This window comes from Gymnoscopelus microlampas (genome assembly GCF_963454915.1).
Source record: "Gymnoscopelus microlampas genome assembly, chromosome: 3".
Taxonomy (NCBI): domain Eukaryota; kingdom Metazoa; phylum Chordata; class Actinopteri; order Myctophiformes; family Myctophidae; genus Gymnoscopelus; species Gymnoscopelus microlampas.
The window spans coordinates 8728681-8751271 of NC_139940.1; the positions used below are offsets into that span (position 1 = coordinate 8728681).

A 22591-nucleotide genomic window follows, 5' to 3' on the forward strand; every position below is an offset into this window, starting at 1 on the left:
CCCCCCACCCCCTCGGGGGGGTTAAGATTCTGGCCTGGTCAACCTTAGAATTCACCATACGCCAGTGGTCTCAATGTTAGTAAACAAATAATTGGTCTGTAGAGTTCAATAACAGGGGTTCCCCCATCTCTCCATCTCTAAGACCTGGAACGCATCTGTGTCATTTTTAGATTTGAGCTAAGAAAAACATAGCAGATCTACAAGCTGGGGGTCCCTGGAACAACATATTTTGAGATGGGGGTCGGCGGCCAAATACATATTATTGAAAAATACATGAAAAAGTTTGAGCACCACTGATATAGAAACATACGTTTTTTCAGAAAACTGTTGGGATTTAGAAGACATTTTGTAGAATCGGCCTCAGGTCTTATTGGGTTAATAAACAGAACATTTTCAGCCAATCAGGAGAGAATAGAGTACCCAATTATCAGCTTAAAATCTATAGCGTTCCGATTTTAAATTTGTCTGTTAATTTCTTCGTGTCATCCCTTCCAATTTCACTTGTTTATCCTGTATGAGTTCTCTATCCTGATTGGATAAAATTGGTATCCTGACCTGAAAATGCATTTTCTGTTTTTTAAGAGCTGGAGAGACAGGGAGACTCCAGTTATTGAACACTCTACTGTATATGAATTATTTAATTTAACACTCATTTTAAGAAAAGAATATCTTTAACCCTTATTTAAAACCAACAACAGTATGAGTATATTTCTGTCACTGTATTTAATTATGCTATCATTATGAGTAGTCACATCTATAGTAGAGGTAATGTAGTTATATAACCTCCCATAGACATAACCATGACTATGAACCCAACACTAACCTTAACCGTAACTCTTAACTTAAATCTAACCTGCTCCAAGTCTGTCTCTATTACTGTATCTAACTGTACAAGCATGAGACTCTTATCTGGTTCTTTCAGGTCAACGGTCGGTCTGTCAACCTTCCGTACTCCACGCCGGATGAGGCGCTGTCCATATATCGGAGTGGTTACTTTGGCGTTGTGCAGACTGCTTTTGGTTTGACACTGAAGTTCAACTGGGGAAGCCATGTCAGGCTGACTCTACCCAGCATTTATTCTAATGCCGTATCTGGTAGGTTTGGGAATTTGTTGGAATTTACTTAGAAGATGAACCCTTTTAAGACCGGGAACGCATCTGTGTCATTTTAAGATTTCTTTAGGCTATTAAAAAATAGCAGATATACAAGCTTGTAGATCTCCTATTTTTTTGAAAAATCGTGAACATTTTTGCAAATCTTTTATATACATTTCTAACTCAAATCTTTGCTTCTGGGGGTCCCTGGAACAAAATATTCTTAGATGGAGGGAGTCCGTGGACAAATCCATATTATTTTGGGGGTCCTTGACATGAAAAAAGTTTGAAAACCATTGATAATATAGCAACATAAGTAAAAAAAAAAAAACTTTCGCTTTAAAAAAAGTATATATATGTTCAAACTAAATATTTGCACACATTTTCAAGATTTTTCAAAAAAATAGCAGATCTGCAAGCTCATAGCGCGGCACTCGGTGCCGCGCTATGAGCTTGTAGATCTGCTATTTTTATATAGCCAAAGAAATCTTAAAATGACACACTCTACCCAGCATTTATTCTAATGCCGTATCTGGTAGGTTTTGGAATTTGTTGGAATTTACTTAGAAGATTAACTGACATTAACTGACCGGTTGTGCAATTATCAAATTGTTATGGACAGCGTTTGGTCCGGATTGGAACAACAGTGTGCCTGTGGCCCCTGGGAGCCCCCAACGTGGCCTCCGGGGGCCACAATGTTTGTGCCACGTTTGGTGCGGATCGGAGCAACGGTGTGCTTCGCGAGTTCCGGATGTTACGTGGTCCGCGGTTTGATCGGGTGTGTTTATGGTTTTGTTTGAGTCAGAGTGACGTTGCCGTGGTCCTGCCTATATAATTAACACTAGGTAACACAATCCTGGTCGCTATACCACCTCCCCCATGACAGCCGGGGCGCCTGATGGACATGGACGTGCACAGATAGACTCTAGGTGGTGCTCGAGCACCTGCCCTTTGCCCTCTTGACCAGAAGTGCCCTTTTGAAAAAAAGAAGAAAAAAGTTGGGTTTTTTCAGTTTACAGCAGGGGTCTTCAACAGGGGGTCCGGGACCCCCAGGGGGTCCTCAGAGTTACTACAGGGGGTCCGCCAAGTCTTTATGTGATATGATTTTTCTTTTTACCACAACCACTCGAAACCTAGCATCCCTTTTCTGAGGAGAACTTTAGCCAAAAATAACAGATCTACAAGCTCACAACGCCTCGCGCTGCGAGGCGTTGTGGGCTTGTAGATCGGCTATTTTTGACAAAGAGGTATAGGTGTAGAGGGAAAAAAGAGCAGAGCAAGTAAACAAAAAAAAAGTATAATTTACTTAAGCACCTGCCCCTCAAAATGTCTGTGCACGCCACTGCTGATGGAGGTGAAAGGAACTGGTTGGAATAACGTGTTCCTCCCACGCGCTACGTCCTACCGGGGGAAACTCCCCCCTGTCAGGTGACAAGAAGGTCAGTTGGCTCTCATGCATTGAAGGAGGCATGAGCTCGGCCCTGGGCTCCCTAGGCTGGTGAGGGGAGTGTAGTGCCCAGGATCACTTAGATAATTAGCACCGGGTGAAAAAGGGTTACAAAATCGCGGGATAAAAAATGTAATCTGGCATGATGTTTGGTTGGAGCAAAAACCTATATACACTTGAATACATTATTTGACAACATATAAACTTTCCACCATTCTTTTAAATGTATTTGTGGCCCAGACTGAATCACAATATATCGGTTAGGTCTTTTATTAAATCAAGTCAAATATGTTTATTTTGACTGAAAGCCAAGTGAACCTATAGAAATATATAGACCTTCTTCTTCTTGGCAGGGCTGTGTGGGAACTATAATAAAAATGGTAAAGATGATTTCCAGAAACCTGACGGCTCCCAGGCCAAAAACACCAACACCTTCGGACAGAGCTGGGAGGTAAGACAAGGCAGTGTTTGAGGTTGTATGGATGGCTGAATGAAATCTATACATTTGTGCGTATGTAATCTATCCATCCTTGTATGTAATATAAATGTCTACATTTCCCTTGAAATGTAGACATTTCCCAGCAGAAATGCTGATATCACACTGTAGCTCTCACGATTAACGATCACCGTGTCTTCAGTTTTGAAGAAAGGTATCATGCTTCTAAGTTCTTATTCAGCAGGTCTCTCTTGTTCCAAATCATGTTTAAATCCATTTTCCCAATGATTTCAGAGGGAGGAATCTGGTCATAGTCAGGGACGGGGTAGTGCTCGTTTAGTTTCGTTCGACGTCCTGTGCATCATGTGCAATTTCAAAACCGGCGATAACCTATTCCGTCAACCGCAGCTTGCCAAATTGGATGCCAAATTCGACTACTCGTTGACGCATGAGGCCATCGACTGCTCAGCGCGAGCACTCGCTCACCAACGGCTCACTCAGGGACACCTCACAACGAGGCCCAATAGGCCTCGCTGTCTGTGCACCTGCCTTGTTTTCAAATGTTGTAAAAAGTCAAGCATGTTAAACCGTTCTTTATTCGTTTGAGAGTGAAATAAAACGAGCGCTCCCCCTCCCTGTGGCCCATCTAATCCCCCCCCCCACACACACACACACGTTTCTCAGTCTGCTAGGAAATGTTTTACATTTTCCTGGAACTTTTCCCACAATTCCTGTTTTCCTACAGTTACCATGACATGACATACAGCAGTGGTTCTCAAACTTGTTCAGGTCAAGTACCCCTAAATGAATGTGTATTTGGCCGCGGACCCCCATCTGAAAATATTTTGTGCCAAGGACCCCATCCAAGATTGAAGTTAAAAATGTAAAAAATATTTAAACATTTTCAAAGAATGTCAAGATTCTTTTGAAAATAGCTGATGTATGTAGGGCCCTGGTGGTCCCCGGACCGCACTTTGAGAACCCCTGCATTAGACCACGGACCACCATAACTCTGAGAGTGTACAAATGGAACCAAATGGACCCGTAAGGGTCCATTTGGTTCCATTTGTACACTCTCAGAGTTACGGCAACATAAGGTTCCATTTGGTTCCTAACTATCCAACATTTATCTGGGTACCCCCTGGAACCTGCTCAAGGACCCCTGGGGGTCCCCGTACCCCACTTTGAGAACCATGGACATACAGTACATGTGTGTTTTGGCAGGCAGGAGGCGCTGTTGGCTGTACCAGTGAATGCGCCGGTGGAAAATGCCCCGAGTGTGAGCCTGCAATGACTACACTCTACCAGAAGAGGCAGTATTGTGGCATCATCTCTGACCAGGCTGGACCTTTTAAGTAAGTGCTCAGATCTCACATAATATGACATTTTCAGAAACACACAAACACTGGATTTGCACAGGAGGATACGTACTGTTTTCTTGGTTTAAAATGTGTGTGCAATATGCAAGTGTGTCACGGTGCCTGGTAGTGCAGCCTACTGGCCAGATAAACACTTGCTTTAAATTAAATCCCCCGTCCCCTATATATGTCGCCATGTGACGGAGAGCGGAAATAGATTGTGTAGATTGTAGTTGTAGACAGTGGCGTGCACAGACATTTTGAGGGGCAGGTGCTCAAGTAAATTATACTTTTTTTTTGTTTACTTGGTCTGCTCTTTTTTTCCCTCTACACCTATACCTCTTTGCCAAAAATAGCCGATCTACAAGCCCACAACGCCTCGCAGCGCGAGGCGTTGTGGGCTTGTAGATCGGCTATTTTTGGCTAAAGTTCTCCTCAGAAAAGGGATGCTAGGTTTCGAGTGGTTATGGTAAAAAGAAAAATCATATCACATAAAGATTTGCCGGACCCCCTGTAGTGACTCTGAGGACCCCCTGTTGAAGACCCCTGCTGTAAACTGGGGGGAAAAAATGTTTTTTTCCTTTTTTTCAAAAGGGCACTTCTGGTCAAGAGGGCAAAGGGCAGGTGCTCTAGCACCACCTAGAGTCTATCTGTGCACGTCCCTGCCCTATATATGTCGCCATGTGACGGAGAGCGGAAATAGATTGTGTAGATTGTGGTTGTAGAGTGTTTATTAAAAAAGATTTCCTTCTGTCTGTCTTTAAATGTCTCTCTCTCTCTTCCCCTCTCTTTATTTTCCAGACAATGTCATTCCAAGTTGGACCAAACTGAATTCCTACATGACTGTGCTTATGACATGTGTGTGGACAAAGGCCACGCCTCTGCCCTGTGTAAAAGCCTATCAGCTTTGAGCACTACCTGCCAGGAGGCGGGAGCTACTGTGGAGACATGGAGGACTAAAGATTTCTGTCGTAAGAGAAACGCACACACACACACACACACACACACACACACACACACACACACACACACACACACACACACACACACGCTTGTGATTCAATTAACCTAATGAATGCCTGTGTCTCTCCTTCTCTATCACTCCTCTGTATTGTCTCTATTTTACTCTCTGTCTGTCTGTCTGTCTGTCTGTCTGTCTGTCTGTCTTCTGTGTCTCTCCCTGTCTCTGGCTCTCTCTGTCTCTCAGCTCCATCATGTGGTCCTAACAGCCACTATGAGACGTGTGCAGCTCCTTGTCCTCAGACGTGCAGTGGTCTGGTTTCTCCTCAGGGCTGTGAGGAAGCAGATATCTGCACTGAAGGCTGTGTTTGTGACGATGGCTTTGTGCTCAGTGATGACACGTGTGTTCCAGTGGCAGCGTGTGGCTGTCAGTATGAAGGACAATACTACCACAAAGGACAGGTACTGTAGGTGTAGTAGCAGTGCCAGTAATAATAATCATGCATCTTCTATCTATATACAGTTGAAGTTGTCTGTTTGTGGTGTTTGTCTGTGTGCCCGGATTCCAAACATGGACTCTCCTCTCCTCTCAGGTCTTCCGCCCCTCTTGCAGCACTAAGTGTGAATGCATGGCTAATGGACAGATGATTTGTTTAGTGTTCGACTGTTCGGCCAATGAGAAGTGTGCCATTGAAGGGGGCGTTGCTTCCTGTGTACCAGAGAGCATCGGGTCTTGCTCTGTGGGTGGAGCTAGAGCAGTGAGGTCATTTGATGGACAGGTAAGGGAAACATCTTCAACAAATAAAAAAAAAAAAAAAAATATTCAGCAAGTTATTTGAATATTTACAGCATCTGCTCAGTTGAATAATACCGGTATGAAATATCAGTAAAGAGCTTTAACAAACAGTGAAACATCCCTCAGTGGAACTTTTAACCACTGTGGTACCTCAGGGCTCTACAGTATACTGTATACTTTTTTTCCCCTTAACACCAAATCTCGTGTTGCAACGTGACATGTTGGAAGCTTGTACAGTAGATCGGCTACTTCGCCCCCAGAATAGGGACACTAATGTTAATATTAAAGACGGAGTGCTGTGATTTTCAGTGATCCCTCCCCCCCCCCCTAAAACATAACATAATCATCAGGTATTATGGTTATACTAGGAAGAAGATTTTCTTCAAAAAAGTGTACAGAAATTGTTAAAATTATGTTTTTATGTGGACACGCCTCCAGTTCATTAAGTATACCTGGTTCTCACCTTAGCACCTCCTCCACCACCCTAGCACCACCCACCTGTCCTAGTCCCTCCTCCTCCTCATGCCCACACCTGCTGTGTTATGATAATGAGGGGGAGGGTATGTTTTAACAATGTCACTAAAGCGCTGTTTCTCTATTGACACGTTTGACCCTCAAGGTTTCAGCCTCCAGGAAGAAACTCCAAATAGTCAGAGAAGACATAAAACACCATTAAAAACACCACCGGGGGGCTTAATGAAGTTATATCAACCTCATAGACACATGAAAAACAGAAAAAGTGCAAAAACATGGCACCAGCTCTTTAAAATATATAGATTTTTTTGGCTTTTATGTCTTTATTCAGGGACGTGCACAGATAGACTCTAGGTGGTGCCAGAGCCCCTGCCCTTTGCCCTCTTGACCAGAAGTGCCCTTTTTCAGTTTACAGAAGGGGTCTCCAACAGGGGGTCCGGGACCCCTAGGGGGTCCTCAGAGTTACTACAGGGGGTCCGCCAAATCTTTATGTGATATGATTTTTCTTTTTTACCATAACCACTCGAAACCTAGCATCCCTTTTCTGAGGAGAACTTTAGCCAAAAATAGCAGATCTACAAGCCCACAACGCCTCGCGCTGCGAGGCGTTGTGGGCTTGTAGATCGGCTATTTTTGGCAAAGAGGTATAGGTGTAGAGGGAAAAAAGAGCAGACCAAGTAAACAAAAAAAAGTGTAATTTACTTGATCACCTGCCCCTCAAAATGTCTGTGCACGCCACTGTCTTTATTGACTCCTCCTCTCCTCTCCCAGGTGTATTCTCTTAGGGGAGACTGTGTGTTCACCCTGTCAGAGGTGAAGGAGAGGACCGGTGGAAGGGCAGCCTTCTCTGTGTCGCTGCGCCAACACACTGACCGGGAGGATGGCAGCGTGAGCCGCAGTGTGGAGGTGGAGGCCTACGCCTTTAAGATCTCCATGGACAGCGGCGTTGTCGGGGAGGTCAAGGTATAACGTCTGTAAATACATCCAAGTGGTGGGAAAAGTACTCGAATGTTTTACTTAAGTGAAAGTATCAATACTGCAATGTAGAAGTACTCTGTTACGAGTAAAAGTCCGGAATGCAAAAATTGACTTGAGTTAAAGTACAAAAGTATTGGTATCAAAATCTACTTAAAGTACCAAAAGTAAAAGTACTAAAATGTTTGAAAATAGCCTATGTATAAAATAGAGCTAAAGTGGTTAATGTATGTTTTAAAGAATTTATATATGCAAAGTAACCAGTAACTAAAGTTTTCAAATAATTGTAGTGGAGTAAAAGTACAATATTTGCCTCTGAGATGTAGTGGAGTAGAAGTAAAAGTATAGACAATTGGAAATACTCCAGTAAAGTAAAAGTACCTCAAAATTTTACTTAAGTACAGTTCTTGAGTAAATGTACTTAGTTACTTTACACCACTGAATGTCTTACATAATAAGTATATATCCTTGCTCTCGGGCAGAAACCTTGTATCTCCGTATATTTTTTTAAAAACGTTTTCTTCGTAGATTAATACCCGACTTTGTCATACTACAGTGTCACTTAAAAGTAGCAAAAATAGCAGATCTACAAGCGACGTGTTTTGAGCTTGTAGATCTGCTTTTTATGCTGCTTTTTAATTTGTGTCTTGACAAGTATTCGTTTTGGACAATGGACATAGAGTATGAGTTTTCCACCCGACAGCAACAATTTACATTGTTATCCATACATACAATAGTAGTTTTGGGTATTCCTCTGTGTCTCAGCTTGATGACGTCAGAGCCAGCCTTCCTCTCTCACTGGCCAATGGGAAAGTGAGTGTTAACCAGAACGGCATCAACATCGTCGTGGAGACAGACTTCGGCCTGACGGTGACCTATGACACCACAGCGGGCGTGGTCTTACGGCTGCCGTCCACCTATCGCGGCGCTCCGCGCGGTCTCTGCGGCAACTACAACGGCAAATCCTCCGACGACTTTGTTCTGGCCGATCAGAAGGAACCTGCACCGCTGGAGGCGTTTACCGCAGCTTGGACCGACGTCCCCTGTCAGACAGGATGTGGCGAGTCTGGAGACACTCCCTGTCCAACACCAGTAAAACCAAAAGTTCCGATAGATAAGGATGTCTGTGACATCATCAAAGCTCGCCAGGGTCCCTTTGCGGGCTGTCATGCCGCAGTGCCGCCTCAGTTTCACTATGACAGCTGTGCCACGTAAGTCTAACAACAGAGTTTAAGATCAAACTTTGACTTTTACGGCTCTAGCAGTGATTCTCAACCATTTAAATTTCAAGGACTGTTTGACATGCATTAGGCTACGGACCCCCATTTAATGGCATTGCTATCTCTGGGACCCCAATTTATATTGTAACTATCTATGTTAATGTAACTCTGAGAGTGTACAAATGGATGGTCCATTTGGTTCCATTTGTACACTCTCAGAGTAACAGACCCATAAGGGTCCATTTGGTGCCTAATCCATCATTTAGCTGGGGACCCCCTGGAACTCCCTCAAGGACCCCTAGGGGTTTCCGGACCCCACTTTGAGAACCAATGACTTAGACCACACAGACCCCCATTTAATACAACCCAATCCACACTGTAAAATCCTCAGTGTTACTTCAACTCTGAGAGTGTACAAATGGACCCCATGTTGAGAACCAGTGCCCCAAACTAATGTAAATGCAACAGAACAGGAAATGTCCAAATAATTTGTTGGAAATAATAAAAAGCTGTTTGGAATTACAAAGTAGTAGTCTATTAAAAAAAAATATAGCCTTCAATAAATGAAACGATGAAAGTATGGAATATAATGTAACATTTTTAATCTGATTCTGATCAGTCCAATGTTTGGCTTATACAGAATTAAATTAGTTCTATGATTGCATTTTTGATTATTACTTTTAATCTGTTTTAACAAAAGCTGAGATTTTGTTTTATTGTGCACTGATAGTAAGAAATTGACCTAAACCTATAATACTAAACAATAATTAGCACATCATTGTTTAACTATACTTGCCACATTGTAGTTAAACAAAAACATATGATTAGTGTACCTTATTAAAACCAAAAACATTTACCAAAGACAAGTGACATTGTGTAAAAAACTCTAACCAGAACTTTTTAATATTGTGATTTCTTGTAACCAGGGATATAGCCACAGGCGGGGGAGGGCGGGACATCCTGTGTCGTCACATCCAGGCTTACGTCTCCTCCTGTCAATCAGCGGGTGCCACGGTAACCAGCTGGAGGACGGACAAATTGTGTCGTAAGTGTTATCTGAGTGGTGGAGAGAATGGAGCATGCTGAGTGGCTCAAACCATATTGTATACACGTCACTGGAACCCAATCTGGGAACCCATCGCCAAATAAAAAGGAAAAACAGCGCCCTCTGCTGTTTTTTACTCTTTCACTTGGCTCTGGGGGGAGCTGAACGGAGCACCCGTGCACAAGGAAACCGGGGTTTTGGTCTGCCCTCAGCGCTCCACTTCCGGTGGTGCGCTTATGTTTTCATTCCCACCAACAATATTTCTACACGGAACACTAACACCACTTCTCCCAGAGAACATGGATCGTTTTGGTTATAAGCCCACTTGTTTCTATGATGAAAGAGCAAGTTAAAATGTGAATATCTTTCCGCGGTTTTGTCTGCTCCGAGGACGCTATTTGTAAATGAGTTTCGGTTTGTTTTCAGTGGGAAGGGAGCGCACAGACAGTAAACCACTACATTTGATTGGGTAAAGCGCGCCCTGCTTCCTGATATGAAGGCACGCCCACTTGTAAGCTAACACGCACACGTTCTGAACGAGGCTCTCGATAGATTCAGTAGCGTAGCTCTGAATCTGTTCTTGAGAGATTACTGGAACCATGTGCCTAAACATACGCAAATGACCGACTTAAACTTAGATAAAAATGCTAACGGTGCTGGACAGGAGCAGAACTTTTGCTTGGTCATTTCATACACAACCCACCAATTTGTATTGATGCAAGAATAGTGGCTTCTATTTCAGCATGCTTTTTTTGTACTTTTTCAATTCTCCTTACAAGTACTCAAATATTTTACTTAAGTAAAAGTATCCATACTGCAGTGTAGAAGTTCTCTGTTACAAGTAATAGTCCGGAATTCTAAACTTACTTCAGTAAAAGTACAAAAGTATTGGTATCAAAATGTACTTAAAGTACCAAAAGCTCTCTTTTTCAAGGACGCCCTGATAACAGCATATAAAATACAAAATACATACATAATGAAAAACAATAACAAACATTTGAATCACATTACAACGTCACATGATGCAAATAAACGTAGTGTTACATGAAACGGGTGCAGTCACTATGTAGTGTGTCCTCAAGAAGCACCCTGAATGTCTCTATTGAGACCAATCGCACCAGTTTCAGAGAGTCCTGAAGTTTGTTCCATTTTGTGTGGAGCATAACACATGGAAGCATGTCTTTCCTTGTTCACTGCACTTACGTGGACTGGTATATCTAATGCAGGGGTCTTCAACAGGGGGTCCGGGACCCCTAGGGGGTCCTCAGAGCTACTATAGGGGGGTCCGCCAAATCTTTGTGTGATAGGATTTCGTTTTTTTACATTAACCACTTGAACCCTAAAATTCCTTTTCCCGAGGGGAACATTAGCCGAAAATAGCAGATCTACAAGCTCTCAACGCCTCGCGCTGCGAGGTGTTGAGAGCTTGTAGATCGGCTATTTCTGGCAAAGAGGCTAGGTGAGGCTAGGTATAGAGGGAAAAAATAGCAGACTAAGTAAAAAAAAAAAAAATTTAATCTGAAACATAATGTTATACAATATAGAGTAGGGGGGTCCCTGCTTCATCTCTCTCTCACCCAGGGGGTCCTTGGCCTGAAAAGGTTGAAGACCCCTGATCTAATGTGTGTTTGTGAACGTGTTGTGAATGTCCAGTAACCTTTTTAAAGGAAGTTTATTTACCTCACTTTGTCTGTCCTTGCAGCTCTGACATGCCCAGCGGGGAGTCACTATGAGCTGTGTACAGACACCTGTGGTTCCTCCTGCTCCTACCTGGTGACTCCTCGCCGCTGTCCTCTGTGCCACGAGGGCTGTCAGTGTGACGAAGGCTTGGCGTTCGATGCCGGACGCTGTGTTCCCGTGGAGAAATGTGGCTGTGTGGTGGATGGAATGTACTATAAGGTGACAGTAATAACACACGTTCTATTAGTCCTATTAGTTGTCTTATGCCTTGTAGATCAGTGTTTCAGAGACAATGGGTCGGACTCTGAACCCACTTTTGGGTCACGGGGTAAATCTAAATATCCCTTTTTTGAGCTTGTAGATCAGCTATTTTCACTACTAAATAGGGCTGAAGTGGTTAATTCGTAATTATATTTTTGTAAGTTTGGGTCCCGGGGATACATAACATTTCTCTATTGGGTCTCAAACTAAAACGTTTGGGAACCGTTGTAAATGATGGTTATCTATGGTTGCTGGTACAGCACCAAGGCCTGTGTCACTAGTTCAGGGCAGGAAGGCCGCTGGTTCGACCCCCGGCTCACCCAGAAGTGTCCATGAGCAAGACAAATTAACCCCTAAACAACTCCTTCCCATGCAGGGACGTGCACAGATAGACTCTAGGTGGTGCTAGAGCACCTGCCCTTTGCCCTCTTGACCAGAAGTGCCCTTTTTTTTCAGTGTACAGCAGGGGTCTTCAACAGGGGGTCCGGGACCCCTAGGGGGGTCCTCAGAGTTACTACAGTGGGTCCGCCAAATCTTTATGTGATATGATTTTTCTTTTTACCATAACCACTCGAAACCTAGCATCCCTTTTCTGAGGAGAACTTTAGCCAAAAATAGCAGATCTACAAGCTCACAACGCCTCGCGCTGCGAGACGTTGTGGGCTTGTAGATCGGCTATTTTTGGCAAAGAGGCATAGGTGTAGAGGGAAAAAAGGGCAGACCAAGTAAACAAAAAAAAGTGTAATCTTAAACACAATTACAATATAGAGGGGGCCCTGCTTCATCTCTCTCTCAGCTAGGGGGTCCTTGGCCTGAAAACGTTGAAGACCTCTGGTTTACAGTATGTAGCCCATGGTGACATCGACGGAAATCCTGTCCACTCAGGACTTCCTAGACACTCGCTGCTTTAGGTCGTGACCAGGCTCTTCTTTTCGCAGATGAGTGAGGCTGGGACCGAGGTTACATCAAAGCTATCTGAGCAGCTGTCAGCTGGCTGGAGCTGTAAAAGTAACTTCCCCCAACCCAGGTACCAGCAAGTACTATCCCTTCCCCCTCACTCATGAATCTATTGCTCCTCTCAGTCAGGTGTGACGGTGTTACGAGACGGCTGTTCAGAGAGCTGTGAGTGCCAGTCCGGTCGCTTCAGCTGCAAAGAACACAGTTGCCAGAAGGGGGAGGAGTGTGGTGTGAAAGAAGGGACGCTAGGATGCTACACGCCGGGTAATTATACCACCATGATGTGCAGGGGTGATGCAACTTTGATGATGGAGAAGGCCACTATTTTTCCACACTCACACCAGAGGGCCACATTGCATATACTGTCGGAAAGACACCTCTTAGCTCCATATTTTAACTTTTTTCGTTTTTTTCGGCTTTGAGCTTGTAGATTTTCTATTTTTGCTATTTTTGAATTAAAATCCAGATTCTTTTTTTGCTATTTTTGAATTGGAATCCTGTTTTTTTTTTTTTTATTTAATTCAAAATGCATTTAGTTATACTTATGTTAACTTTATGAACTTAAATACAAATACATTGGACGTAAAAAAGACAATAGAATTTTCCAGTCATTTAAGCTACTAATAAAGACGTAGAAGTAATTAAAGCGGGTCATGTTTGCAGGTTTGGAATTGTAACAGCTGAAATCAATAATATATCAGTAATCCGAAATGAACCTGCGGGCCGCAGTAAGTGAAGGTGGGGGCCGCATGTGGCCCCCGGGCCGCCAGTTGCCCATGTATGATGTTGTGTGTATCTGTGCTCGCTTACATAAAGTCCCCCCATTTGTGTGAAATGTCTCGTCAAGCACAATTACGTCATGAAGGTTTTGCGTGTGTGTGTGTGTGTGTGTGTGTGTGTGTGTGTGTGTGTGTGTGTGTGTGTGTGTGTGTGTGTGTGTGTGTGTGTGTGTGTGTTTTTTTATCTCTCTCATGGAGCTACTTGCGGATTATACCAGGGTCAGTCCACCTTAGGTGGACACGCACTGACCTTTTGCACCTTAATCCCATGTATAACGCACTGACTTTCTGTCTTTTTTTATTGTGCTCTTTTTTCTCTAAGCACCTTAACGTCCATAAGTATATCATGCACAGTATACATACATTGCTGCTGCTATGCTCAGGCACCTTAGTTTGTTTCTTATCTCAGGTACTTTGTAAATATGTAGATAACTTGTTTGGCCTTCTGTTGTTCTCTTGTTTTATCTCCTTCCCACTTGCCCCCCTTCTTCTTCTCCCTCCCCACTCTTCTTTCTATGGAAATTAACGTTGCGATGGGAATGATGTACAAAAACAAATATCACCCACTTTTTTTTACCTTGTAAACCTGTGATGTGACAATAAACCTGTGTGTGTGTGTGTGTGTGTGTGTGTGTGTGTGTGTGTGTGTGTGTGTGTGTGTGTGTGTGTGTGTGTGTGTGTGTGTGTGTGTGTGTGTGTGTGTGTGTGTGTGTGTGTGTGTGTGTGTGTGTGTGTGTGTGTGTGTGTGTGTGTGCTCGTTACAGACCCCTGTGCGGAGTTTGAGTGTCGCGAGAAAGAGCGTTGTGAGGTCCAGGACGGCGAGGCAGTGTGTGTGGCCCAGTCTAAGGCTGTGTGCTGGGCCTTTGGCGACCCACAGTTCTCCTCCTTCGATGGCTTCAGGTTCTCCTTCGGGGGAACCTGCTCCTACGTCCTCGTCAACACCACAGGTGTGTGTGGGTGTGGTTCTGTATGCCCAGGGAGTAGGGCATGTGTTGCCAGATTCTGTGAGAGAAACAAGGAACCAGGTCTAGGAAAACCAGCCCAAAAGAAGCGACTATGGGCCACGTGAGCACTTGAACACATACATCAGCTATTAGAAAATAGCAGATCTACAAGCTCACAACGCGTCGCATCGCGACGCGTTGTGAGCTTGTAGATCTGCTATTTTCTAATAAAATCTTGCGGGGAAATTATAATAAGCAGATCTGGCAACCCTGAACCCCTGAATTAACCTAAAAATATACCAAAACTGATGTTTATAACCAATAACCGACTTGATCTTGCTAATGTAGAGTAGGTTAATCAAGAAACAGGTGTTTTAATATGTAATTATTATTTTTGAATTTCTTGTGTATCAACGAATTGACACGAAAAAAAAAAAATAGATGTTTTTACAATGGACTAAGTGTCATTAACCACGTAAGACCTACTGTACTCCGTTGTACAATTGAATAATTGTATGTAATAGAAACTAATAATAATGTAATAATTAGAGAGAGAGAGAGAGAGATATATTTATATATAATATAATGCATTTCTTTTCTCATGGCTGGTGGGGGGAGTGTAGCGCCCAGAGATTTATATAATGCATTTTTTTTACATTATGCACAGGCAGACCCTTATAAAGACAGACAGACATTTGATAATATAATATATTTATACAGCTTCTCTTATTATGAAATCACTAGGTGACGACCCCACCCTGCCCGAGGTAACCGTGACAACTAAGAACGAGCTCCGTGGGAATGACCTTGGCTCCTTCATTCAGTCAGCCAGTGTGGACCTCCTGGGCCACCGTATCACCATCATCAAAGGACATGATGGCACTGTGGAGGTTAGGCTCATTTTAATCTAAACCACATGAACCCTAGCTTCCCTATTCTGGGTTTGAACATTTGCGAGCTTGTAGATCTGTAGGCTATTGTCAGCGATTCAGAGATTTGGTGTGTTATAAAGGAAACATTTTTGGACCTGGATAGTATAGACCCCTGGGGGATGCCAGTCAACAAAGTATATAGGGTTAAAACATTAAAATAAAATAAAAACACTTCCACAAGCATCTGAACTTAGTGTTCAGATTGTGTAACACAGTGGAAAGTGACTTAATTTTCTGTGTATTATTTAGGACTGTATACCTGTATCTGCCAGGTCTCACTGGATCACAGTGGTTCTCAAAGTGGGGTCTGGGGACCCCCAGGGGTCCTTGAGGGGGTTCCAGAGGGTCCCCAGCTAAATGATTGATGGTTAGGAACCAAATGGACCCTTTCAGCTCTGTAACTCTGAGAGTGTACAAATGGGACCAAGTGCAGGGATACGAGGATTCACTTTCCCTTTCTTATTTGCATTTAAATACAAGATATTGACACTTCATAAGCTATGGCACGGTTTATCTCTTGGTAAGTCAAAGTCAAAGCATTTTTTGTTCGGAGATTCTCAACTTTTTTTTTAATTTCAAGGACCCCCAGTTTAATGTGCATAAGGCCATGACCTGATATACTTTTTTTTTTTTGTACCATTGATGAAATCATTATCAACACTTCAAAAGGGTTGTGCGATGGAGTATAAGTGGTGTATGTTATGTACGTAGTTGGTCCCCCTGCCCTTGAGAGATGTATATCCTGTGGTCGGGGAGGACCACTACTGGTTGACAAAGTGGTAATTCCCATGAAGCTCAAAATGTAATGTATCCTCTATACAAATAGGCTTTCAGAATCCACTTTATTCTGATTCTGCACCTGGGCTCAGTTCAAGCTACAGATTGCAACTTAACCACTTGAACCCCTGCATCCACATTCTGGGGGGAACATTAGCCAAAAAATAGCCGATTTACAAGCTACGGCACGTTGTGAGCTTGAAGATCGGCCAATCTTTGGTGAGGTGCTTTGGTGTGTAGACGGAAAAAGCGGTCCAGGTTCAGAGACAGTCTAGAGCAGGGGTCTTCAACAGGGGGTCCGGGACCCCTAGGGGGTCCGCAGAGTTACTACAGGGGGTCCGCCAAATCTTTGTGTGAGAGGATTTTTTGTTTTACCTTAACCAGTTGAACCCTAGCCCTTTTTCTAAGGAGCACTTTAGCCAAAAATAGCCGATCTACAAGCTCACAACGCCTCGCGCGAGGCGTTGTGAGCTTGTAGATCGGCTATTTTTGGCAAAGAGGTATAGGTGTAGAGGGAAAAAAGAGCAGACCAAGTAAACCAAAAAAAAAGTTTAATTCTGAAACGCCATTTTGTACAATATAGAGGGGGGTCCCTGCTTCATCTCTGTCTCAGCTAGGGGGTCCTTGGCCTGAAAAGGTTGAAGACCCCTGGTCTAGAGAAAGTCAGCTGATAGCCTGTCTCTCTCTGCCTCTCTCTCTCGTCTGTCTGTCTGTCTGTCTGTCTGTCTGTCTGTCTGTCTGTCTGTCTGTCTGTCTGTGGTCTCTCTCCAGGTGGATGGCGTTAATACTAAGCTCCCAGTCCAGCTAGAAAAAGACAGCATCTCTATAAAAGAGTTGGGAGTGAGGGGCAGGGGACGGCTGCGCACAGACTTTGGAGTGGAGGTGGTGTTCGACTGGAACACCCTCCTGATGGTGACCCTCAGCAGCAGCTTCCATGGCAACGTGGGCGGTCTCTGTGGCAACTACAACGGCAACGCCACCGACGAGCAGGCCACGCCCAGCGGCACCCTGTCGGCCAGCGTGGAGAAGTGGGGGAAGTCGTGGCGCGTCCCTGGCGTCTGTTAGACTGGGCAAAACCTATAACAATTCGATACAAGGGTGTGTGGGGCTACCTTTAAAAAAAATTATGATCACATGTTGTACTTTACTTTCCACCAGTGGTGGGAAGTAACTAAGTACATTACCTTAAATACTGTACTTAAGTACAATTTTGAGGTATTTGTACTTTACTTGAGTATTTCCAATTTCAAATACTTTTACTTCTACTCCACTACATCTCAGAGGCAAATGTTGTACTTTTACTCCACTACAATTATTTGAAAACTTTAGTTACTAGTTACTTTTCAGATATAAACTATGATATAATGAAACATACATACAAACATACATTGTATTTTACTTTCCACTAATGCATAGTAATCTATGTATAATCAATGATGTAAATCAGTCCATACATATTTCAGCATGAATGAAATGTATTTGGAAGATGAGTTGAGATTATTGACACTGCTTTGAATCAATTGTGCATGTGAGTTATTAATCAATACATATTAAAGACATTAAGCAACATATTCAGCTGTTTTCTCTTTCAATGAGATTAATTATCCCTGGGATTATTAACCACTTCAACCCCAGCATCCATATTCTGAGGGGAACATTGGCCAAAAATCGCCGATCTACAAGCTCACCACGTTGCGCATCGTGACGCATTGTGAGCATAGATAGACTGTATAAAAAAATATGGACTAAGCCGGTATCGTGACGTCACCCATTGATTTCTACAGACAACGGGTCTGTAGAAATCAATGGGTTTGAAGCCACTAATTCAGCGAAAAATGACCACCAGTGCAACCGCAACCGGTGTGCTATTGGTGGGTAAGAGAGCAAGGGGTGGGTCTTCACTCATTATAACCCAATCACAGCCTGGCCCGAAAGCATACCCTGCTTTATCATCCATTTAAAAATGAATACAACCATCATTTAAACTATTGATTGAAAACATGTCTTTATGAAAACGTTTACTAAGTTACTAAAACCAAGTGCAAAGTCGTGTCAAATCCCCATTGACTTCAATGGAATGAAAATGATTTTGCATCTGGAGGGGGGCAATCGGCGGCAGCTGCTGGGCCATTAATGAGAACTGCAGCGTTTTTATTACTTCCGCATTGGCTTCATTTCCAAGACCGAAGCCTTCATGCCGCCTGGCAAGAGAGGCTGCTATGAAACCAACAAGATTCCCTTGCATGAGCATTTGGTAAATGTTATTAATGGGTTGGGTTGGAAGTAGATGTATATAGAGTATATACTGTATGTATACACAACTACTTTGGGTCAATTTAAACCTACATTTTGGTTACTGGTTGTGAGCTTGTCTGCTATTTTCAAATAGCCAATGTACTGTACAGTATAAAGGGTTAAACTGAGGACCACCTCAAGGACCCCTGGGGGTCCCCAAACCCCACTTTGACTGCACTGTTCACTCGCTACAGAGAAGCAGTTAGCACACCAGAAAGCGGCATAGTTCTGCTTTCTGGTGTGCTAACTGGTTAAATCAGTGTTTCTCAGCTCGGCTCCCTATTCAATATCCAGGTCCCTACTTGGATATACCCTTGAAACAAGAAGATTCACACATCAAATAGCTCCCTTTTAAAAAGATTTTTAATTTGCAAAAGTGGTAAACATAACATAACAAGAGAACATTAGAGTCTGATTTTTTTTTGTTTGCACTAAGAGAAATTTGATGCCAGGAGACTGAAAACGAAGGAATGAAAATGGGAGATTAATCAACACCAAGGTTAAATGAGACGAGTTGATGTGGATGGTTTGATTCAGTGATTCAACATCTAGTGCTACTTGGTTCCACTGCCTTTCCCTGGTTTCACTGTGACTGGGGCGTCTGACTCCTTGGAGTCAGACTCCTTGGAGTCAGAGCCAATCACGCCCCAGTGAGCTCCGATGGAGGTTATTGCATGACCAGCGAAGCGTCCACTGATCATCAGCAGTTCAGCGTCAGGGTGATGTGGGTAGAAGTTGAAGGAAAAGCCAGTGGGCTGACCAGCTGTCAAGAAGCGGCCCCTGTTGGTCACAAATATCACCTGCAACAGGAATCAAAGGTTCAATGACAATTTGGTTATTACATTTTTTATTTCTAAAATCTACTAGTCATAAAAACTAGACCAGATATTAATATGTAACTTATACTATGCAGATGTATCTAGTGTTGGGGAGGAAGCTGTTTTGATAACATCAATTATTTCACTTTGGAAGAAGTTGAAATACAGCAATCCACCCTCAGGGGAAATAGTGTGACGATAAACTAAAGCCACTTAGATAGTAGTTAATAGTAGTATTTTGTGAAAGGAAAAGAGCTAGTTAGTGTCATGAAATAGATTGGGTAGGTTTATCCATAGCAATGTGTTTGGACTGTACACTACAAGTGTGAGTGCATTGATAGATGTAGGAACTGATGTAGTTCTGACCTGATAGATGTTGTTGCTGGTGTGATATTTCCCAGAGATCTGAACGATGGTCTCCCCATCACGCAGCTCCATCTCTAGTATGTTGCCTTTCTTTGTGCCGACTACCGCACTCCAGATGCCATCACACTGAAACTGAAACCTAGAGGTGTGTGTGTGTGTGTGTGTGTGTGTGTGTGTGTGTGTGTGTGTGTGTGTGTGTGTGTGTGTGTGTGTGTGTGTGTGTGTGTGTGTGTGTGTGTGTGTGTGTGTGTGTGTGTGTGTGTGTGTGTGTGTGTGTGTGTGTGCGTGCGTGCGTGCGTGCGTGCGTGCGTGCGTGCGTGCGTGGATATTAGACGGGTGCTAGATATTAGATACTTATAGACACTTGACATTGGCAGATTGATAGATCTTATTGCATTTTGACTGAAAACAGCTACACGTTTTACAACTTGTCTAGACTCTACTTCCGTGTGAGTCACTCATCTTCATAACTTTGTGTTGTCTTTGTTCCTGATCAACATCCCACGAAACCTAATGGAACTTCAGGGCTCGTTCTTATCTATATACAGTATGTATATATATCTTTTAACACCCTGTTAGTCTGGGTATTGCCTAATTTACTGGATGTCATGCAGAAAATAGCAGAACTACAGAAATGTATTGCAGTGTGTTGTGAGCTTGTGAACGGCACCGGCTACTCTCCAGTGAACACAACAAATTGTGTTCACTGGGACGCCTTGCCAAGCTGGAGGACTGTTCAGCTTTCTGTCTGCTAAATGCCTACATCGTCTCAATACAGGAACATAATTTGTTTCTACTGTTGACAAGTGAACTGTACATACCCATGGATGTAGGTGTTATGGGCCTCCCAGACCCTGATGGCTGTGATGTGTCCCTCCCCCTTGGTCAGGTAGGCGGTACCTGCCCCTTTACCCACTGCTAGAGAGTAGCTGTATGTCCCGTTATGATGTCCCGCTGTATGTCCCGGAGAAACAGAGAGAGAGAGAGAGAGAGAGAGAGAGAGAGATTAACATTAACATCCATCCATTCTTATGTGTACATTACATTTACACACAAACAATTCTGTATTGTGTTTTTCTTTTCTTTTCTTTCATTTCTGTTGACAGTATAAGTGCACATGTATGCTATGTCAATAAAACTAGTCTGACTTTGAATGCATAGTAGATTATTATCAATATTATTTAGATTGAATGAATTGCATTCTTTCTCTCTCTCTCTCTCTCTCTCTCTCTCTCTCTCTCTCTCTCTCTCACACACACACACACACACACACACACACACACACACACACACACACACACACACACACACACACAGAGTGGTGTGTTCTAGATTTTTTGGGAGAGTATACTATAACTATTCCCCCCCTAGTTCCTCCCAGACGCACGGCACGCACGCGCGTATAATTCATCAATGTAAAAAAAAAATGTGCGCGCTCCGCGCTCGTTTCTGCCCCTCACAAACTCGGCCGGGCCCACTCAGGCCCATTTTCACAGTAACACTGAGTACACTTACAATATGCTTTAAGTACTGATTTTCTACTGTTTCTAATGTTAATCACCCTGTAACCTAACCACTTCGGAGCTTGATTGATTGATGTACTTTATTTAGTAAGACATGAGAACAACAGTACATGGAAGTACACATTCACAATACAAGGTCTACTAAACTGGAAGACTCATAAAAGCACTGAGCTTGTTTCAAATGAGTTCCCCATGCACACAAATCATGATGACATATAAGAGACAGACAGATATACACAACTACTATAGAATGTCATACAATCAGTTTACAGGTTACTGGTATGAAGAGTAAGAAATATGTACAAAAGGAGAAGGAGAGAGGGGGGGGGGGTAGGGGGGTAGGTTAGGTTAGGACTTAGACAGGGGCCATTTTCCAATTGCAGCCTCCTGAAGGTGTATCTTTAGGGCTGTTTTGAAAGAGAGTAGGGTTTTACACTCCTTTACTCCTTTTGGTAGGGCGTTCCACATTTTTGATGAATAGCATGAGAACGAGTTACTTCCCTTTGTTGAGCCAAAAAAGGGTTGGACGAGGTTTGTGGAGCTGCCTCTGGTATTGTGATCATGGACATCATTAACATTTTGGAAGTATTTTGACAAATAAAGGGGGATCCCAATGTTGTGGTAGATCTTGAAGACCAGGCCCATAGCAAGTTGCTGTACTCTGTCCGCAACCCTAAGCCATCCAATCCTATCAAAATGATCAGGGGTTAGATGGGTTTTGTAATTGAGGCCAAGAAGTAGCCTTACAAGTTTGTTTTGGGATGTTTGGAACCTTGTTTTTAAGGCCTTGGTGGTGTTGTGATACCACGAAGTACATGCATAATCGTAATGACCTTGTATGAGGGCCACTGCAAGAGTCTTCAGAGTCTTCTTACTGACTTTACGATCAATACTCCGCAAATAGCGTGTTTTTTTGTGGACCGTTTTGATCGTTTTTTCAGCATTTTTGTCACCAGAGAGGTCAGCCTCCAAGATAGAGCCCAGGTAGGTAATTTCGTTTTTTCTTTTGATGATATCATCACCCGCTTTGATCGTGAAGCTCTCTGCCTTTCTGAGGTTAGGAGTGGACCCAAAGAGGATGCATTCCGTTTTGCCCAGGTGTAAGCTGCTTTTAGCCTTAGATGCATTTTCCATTTTTTTTATTACCATAGAAGTGCAAGGATTGTTATAAATAAATGCTGGTTAGGCTTATCAGATATAATAGCAGTGTTAACAGCAAGCATTCCTGTATATATTACAGAATAGTATTAACTTGGCATTGAAGACACAAACTGTTCAATAAAGAGAATGGCAGGTCGTTGTGTGTGTGAATTCCTTCACCAGTAGCCATTAATTATCACCTCAAGAACAACAGCCACACACATGATAAGCCTTCACTTCAGAGTTAGACTAATGATCAGACCACATTCTTACTGTTTGTATTGCTGTCCCCCCAGCCCAGCCACCTGGGTGCA

The 22591-nt window shown here is 43.2% G+C and overlaps 2 protein-coding genes across 2 annotated transcripts in view; one reads left to right on the top strand and one right to left on the bottom strand.

The window, feature by feature from the left end:
- LOC311039989 (IgGFc-binding protein-like) overlaps positions 1 to 17706 on the top strand; it is a 34977-nt gene extending 17271 nt beyond the window's left edge. The window contains exons 17-30 of the mRNA XM_084050037.1: positions 923 to 1094; positions 2895 to 2992; positions 4202 to 4332; positions 5137 to 5306; positions 5543 to 5757; positions 5889 to 6074; positions 7337 to 7528; positions 8306 to 8751; positions 9687 to 9805; positions 11508 to 11704; positions 12829 to 12967; positions 14247 to 14429; positions 15171 to 15316; positions 16907 to 17706. Of these exons, the coding sequence (XP_083906163.1) occupies positions 923 to 1094; positions 2895 to 2992; positions 4202 to 4332; positions 5137 to 5306; positions 5543 to 5757; positions 5889 to 6074; positions 7337 to 7528; positions 8306 to 8751; positions 9687 to 9805; positions 11508 to 11704; positions 12829 to 12967; positions 14247 to 14429; positions 15171 to 15316; positions 16907 to 17200 (2688 nt within the window). The 3' untranslated portion in view covers positions 17201 to 17706. The remainder of the gene's footprint in view (positions 1 to 922; positions 1095 to 2894; positions 2993 to 4201; positions 4333 to 5136; positions 5307 to 5542; positions 5758 to 5888; positions 6075 to 7336; positions 7529 to 8305; positions 8752 to 9686; positions 9806 to 11507; positions 11705 to 12828; positions 12968 to 14246; positions 14430 to 15170; positions 15317 to 16906) is intronic.
- A 1278-nt stretch (positions 17707 to 18984) lies between these two features.
- LOC311041706 (zymogen granule membrane protein 16-like) lies at positions 18985 to 20551 on the bottom strand (the record flags this gene model as incomplete). Its single annotated transcript, XM_084052185.1, has 3 exons — positions 20436 to 20551; positions 19615 to 19753; positions 18985 to 19230 (listed from the first exon to the last, which is right to left on the bottom strand). The coding sequence occupies exons 2-3, from the start codon at positions 19684 to 19686 to the stop codon at positions 18985 to 18987; spliced, it is 318 nt and encodes a 105-aa protein (XP_083908311.1). The 5' UTR covers positions 19687 to 19753; positions 20436 to 20551.
- Positions 20552 to 22591: the final 2040 nt, after the last annotated feature.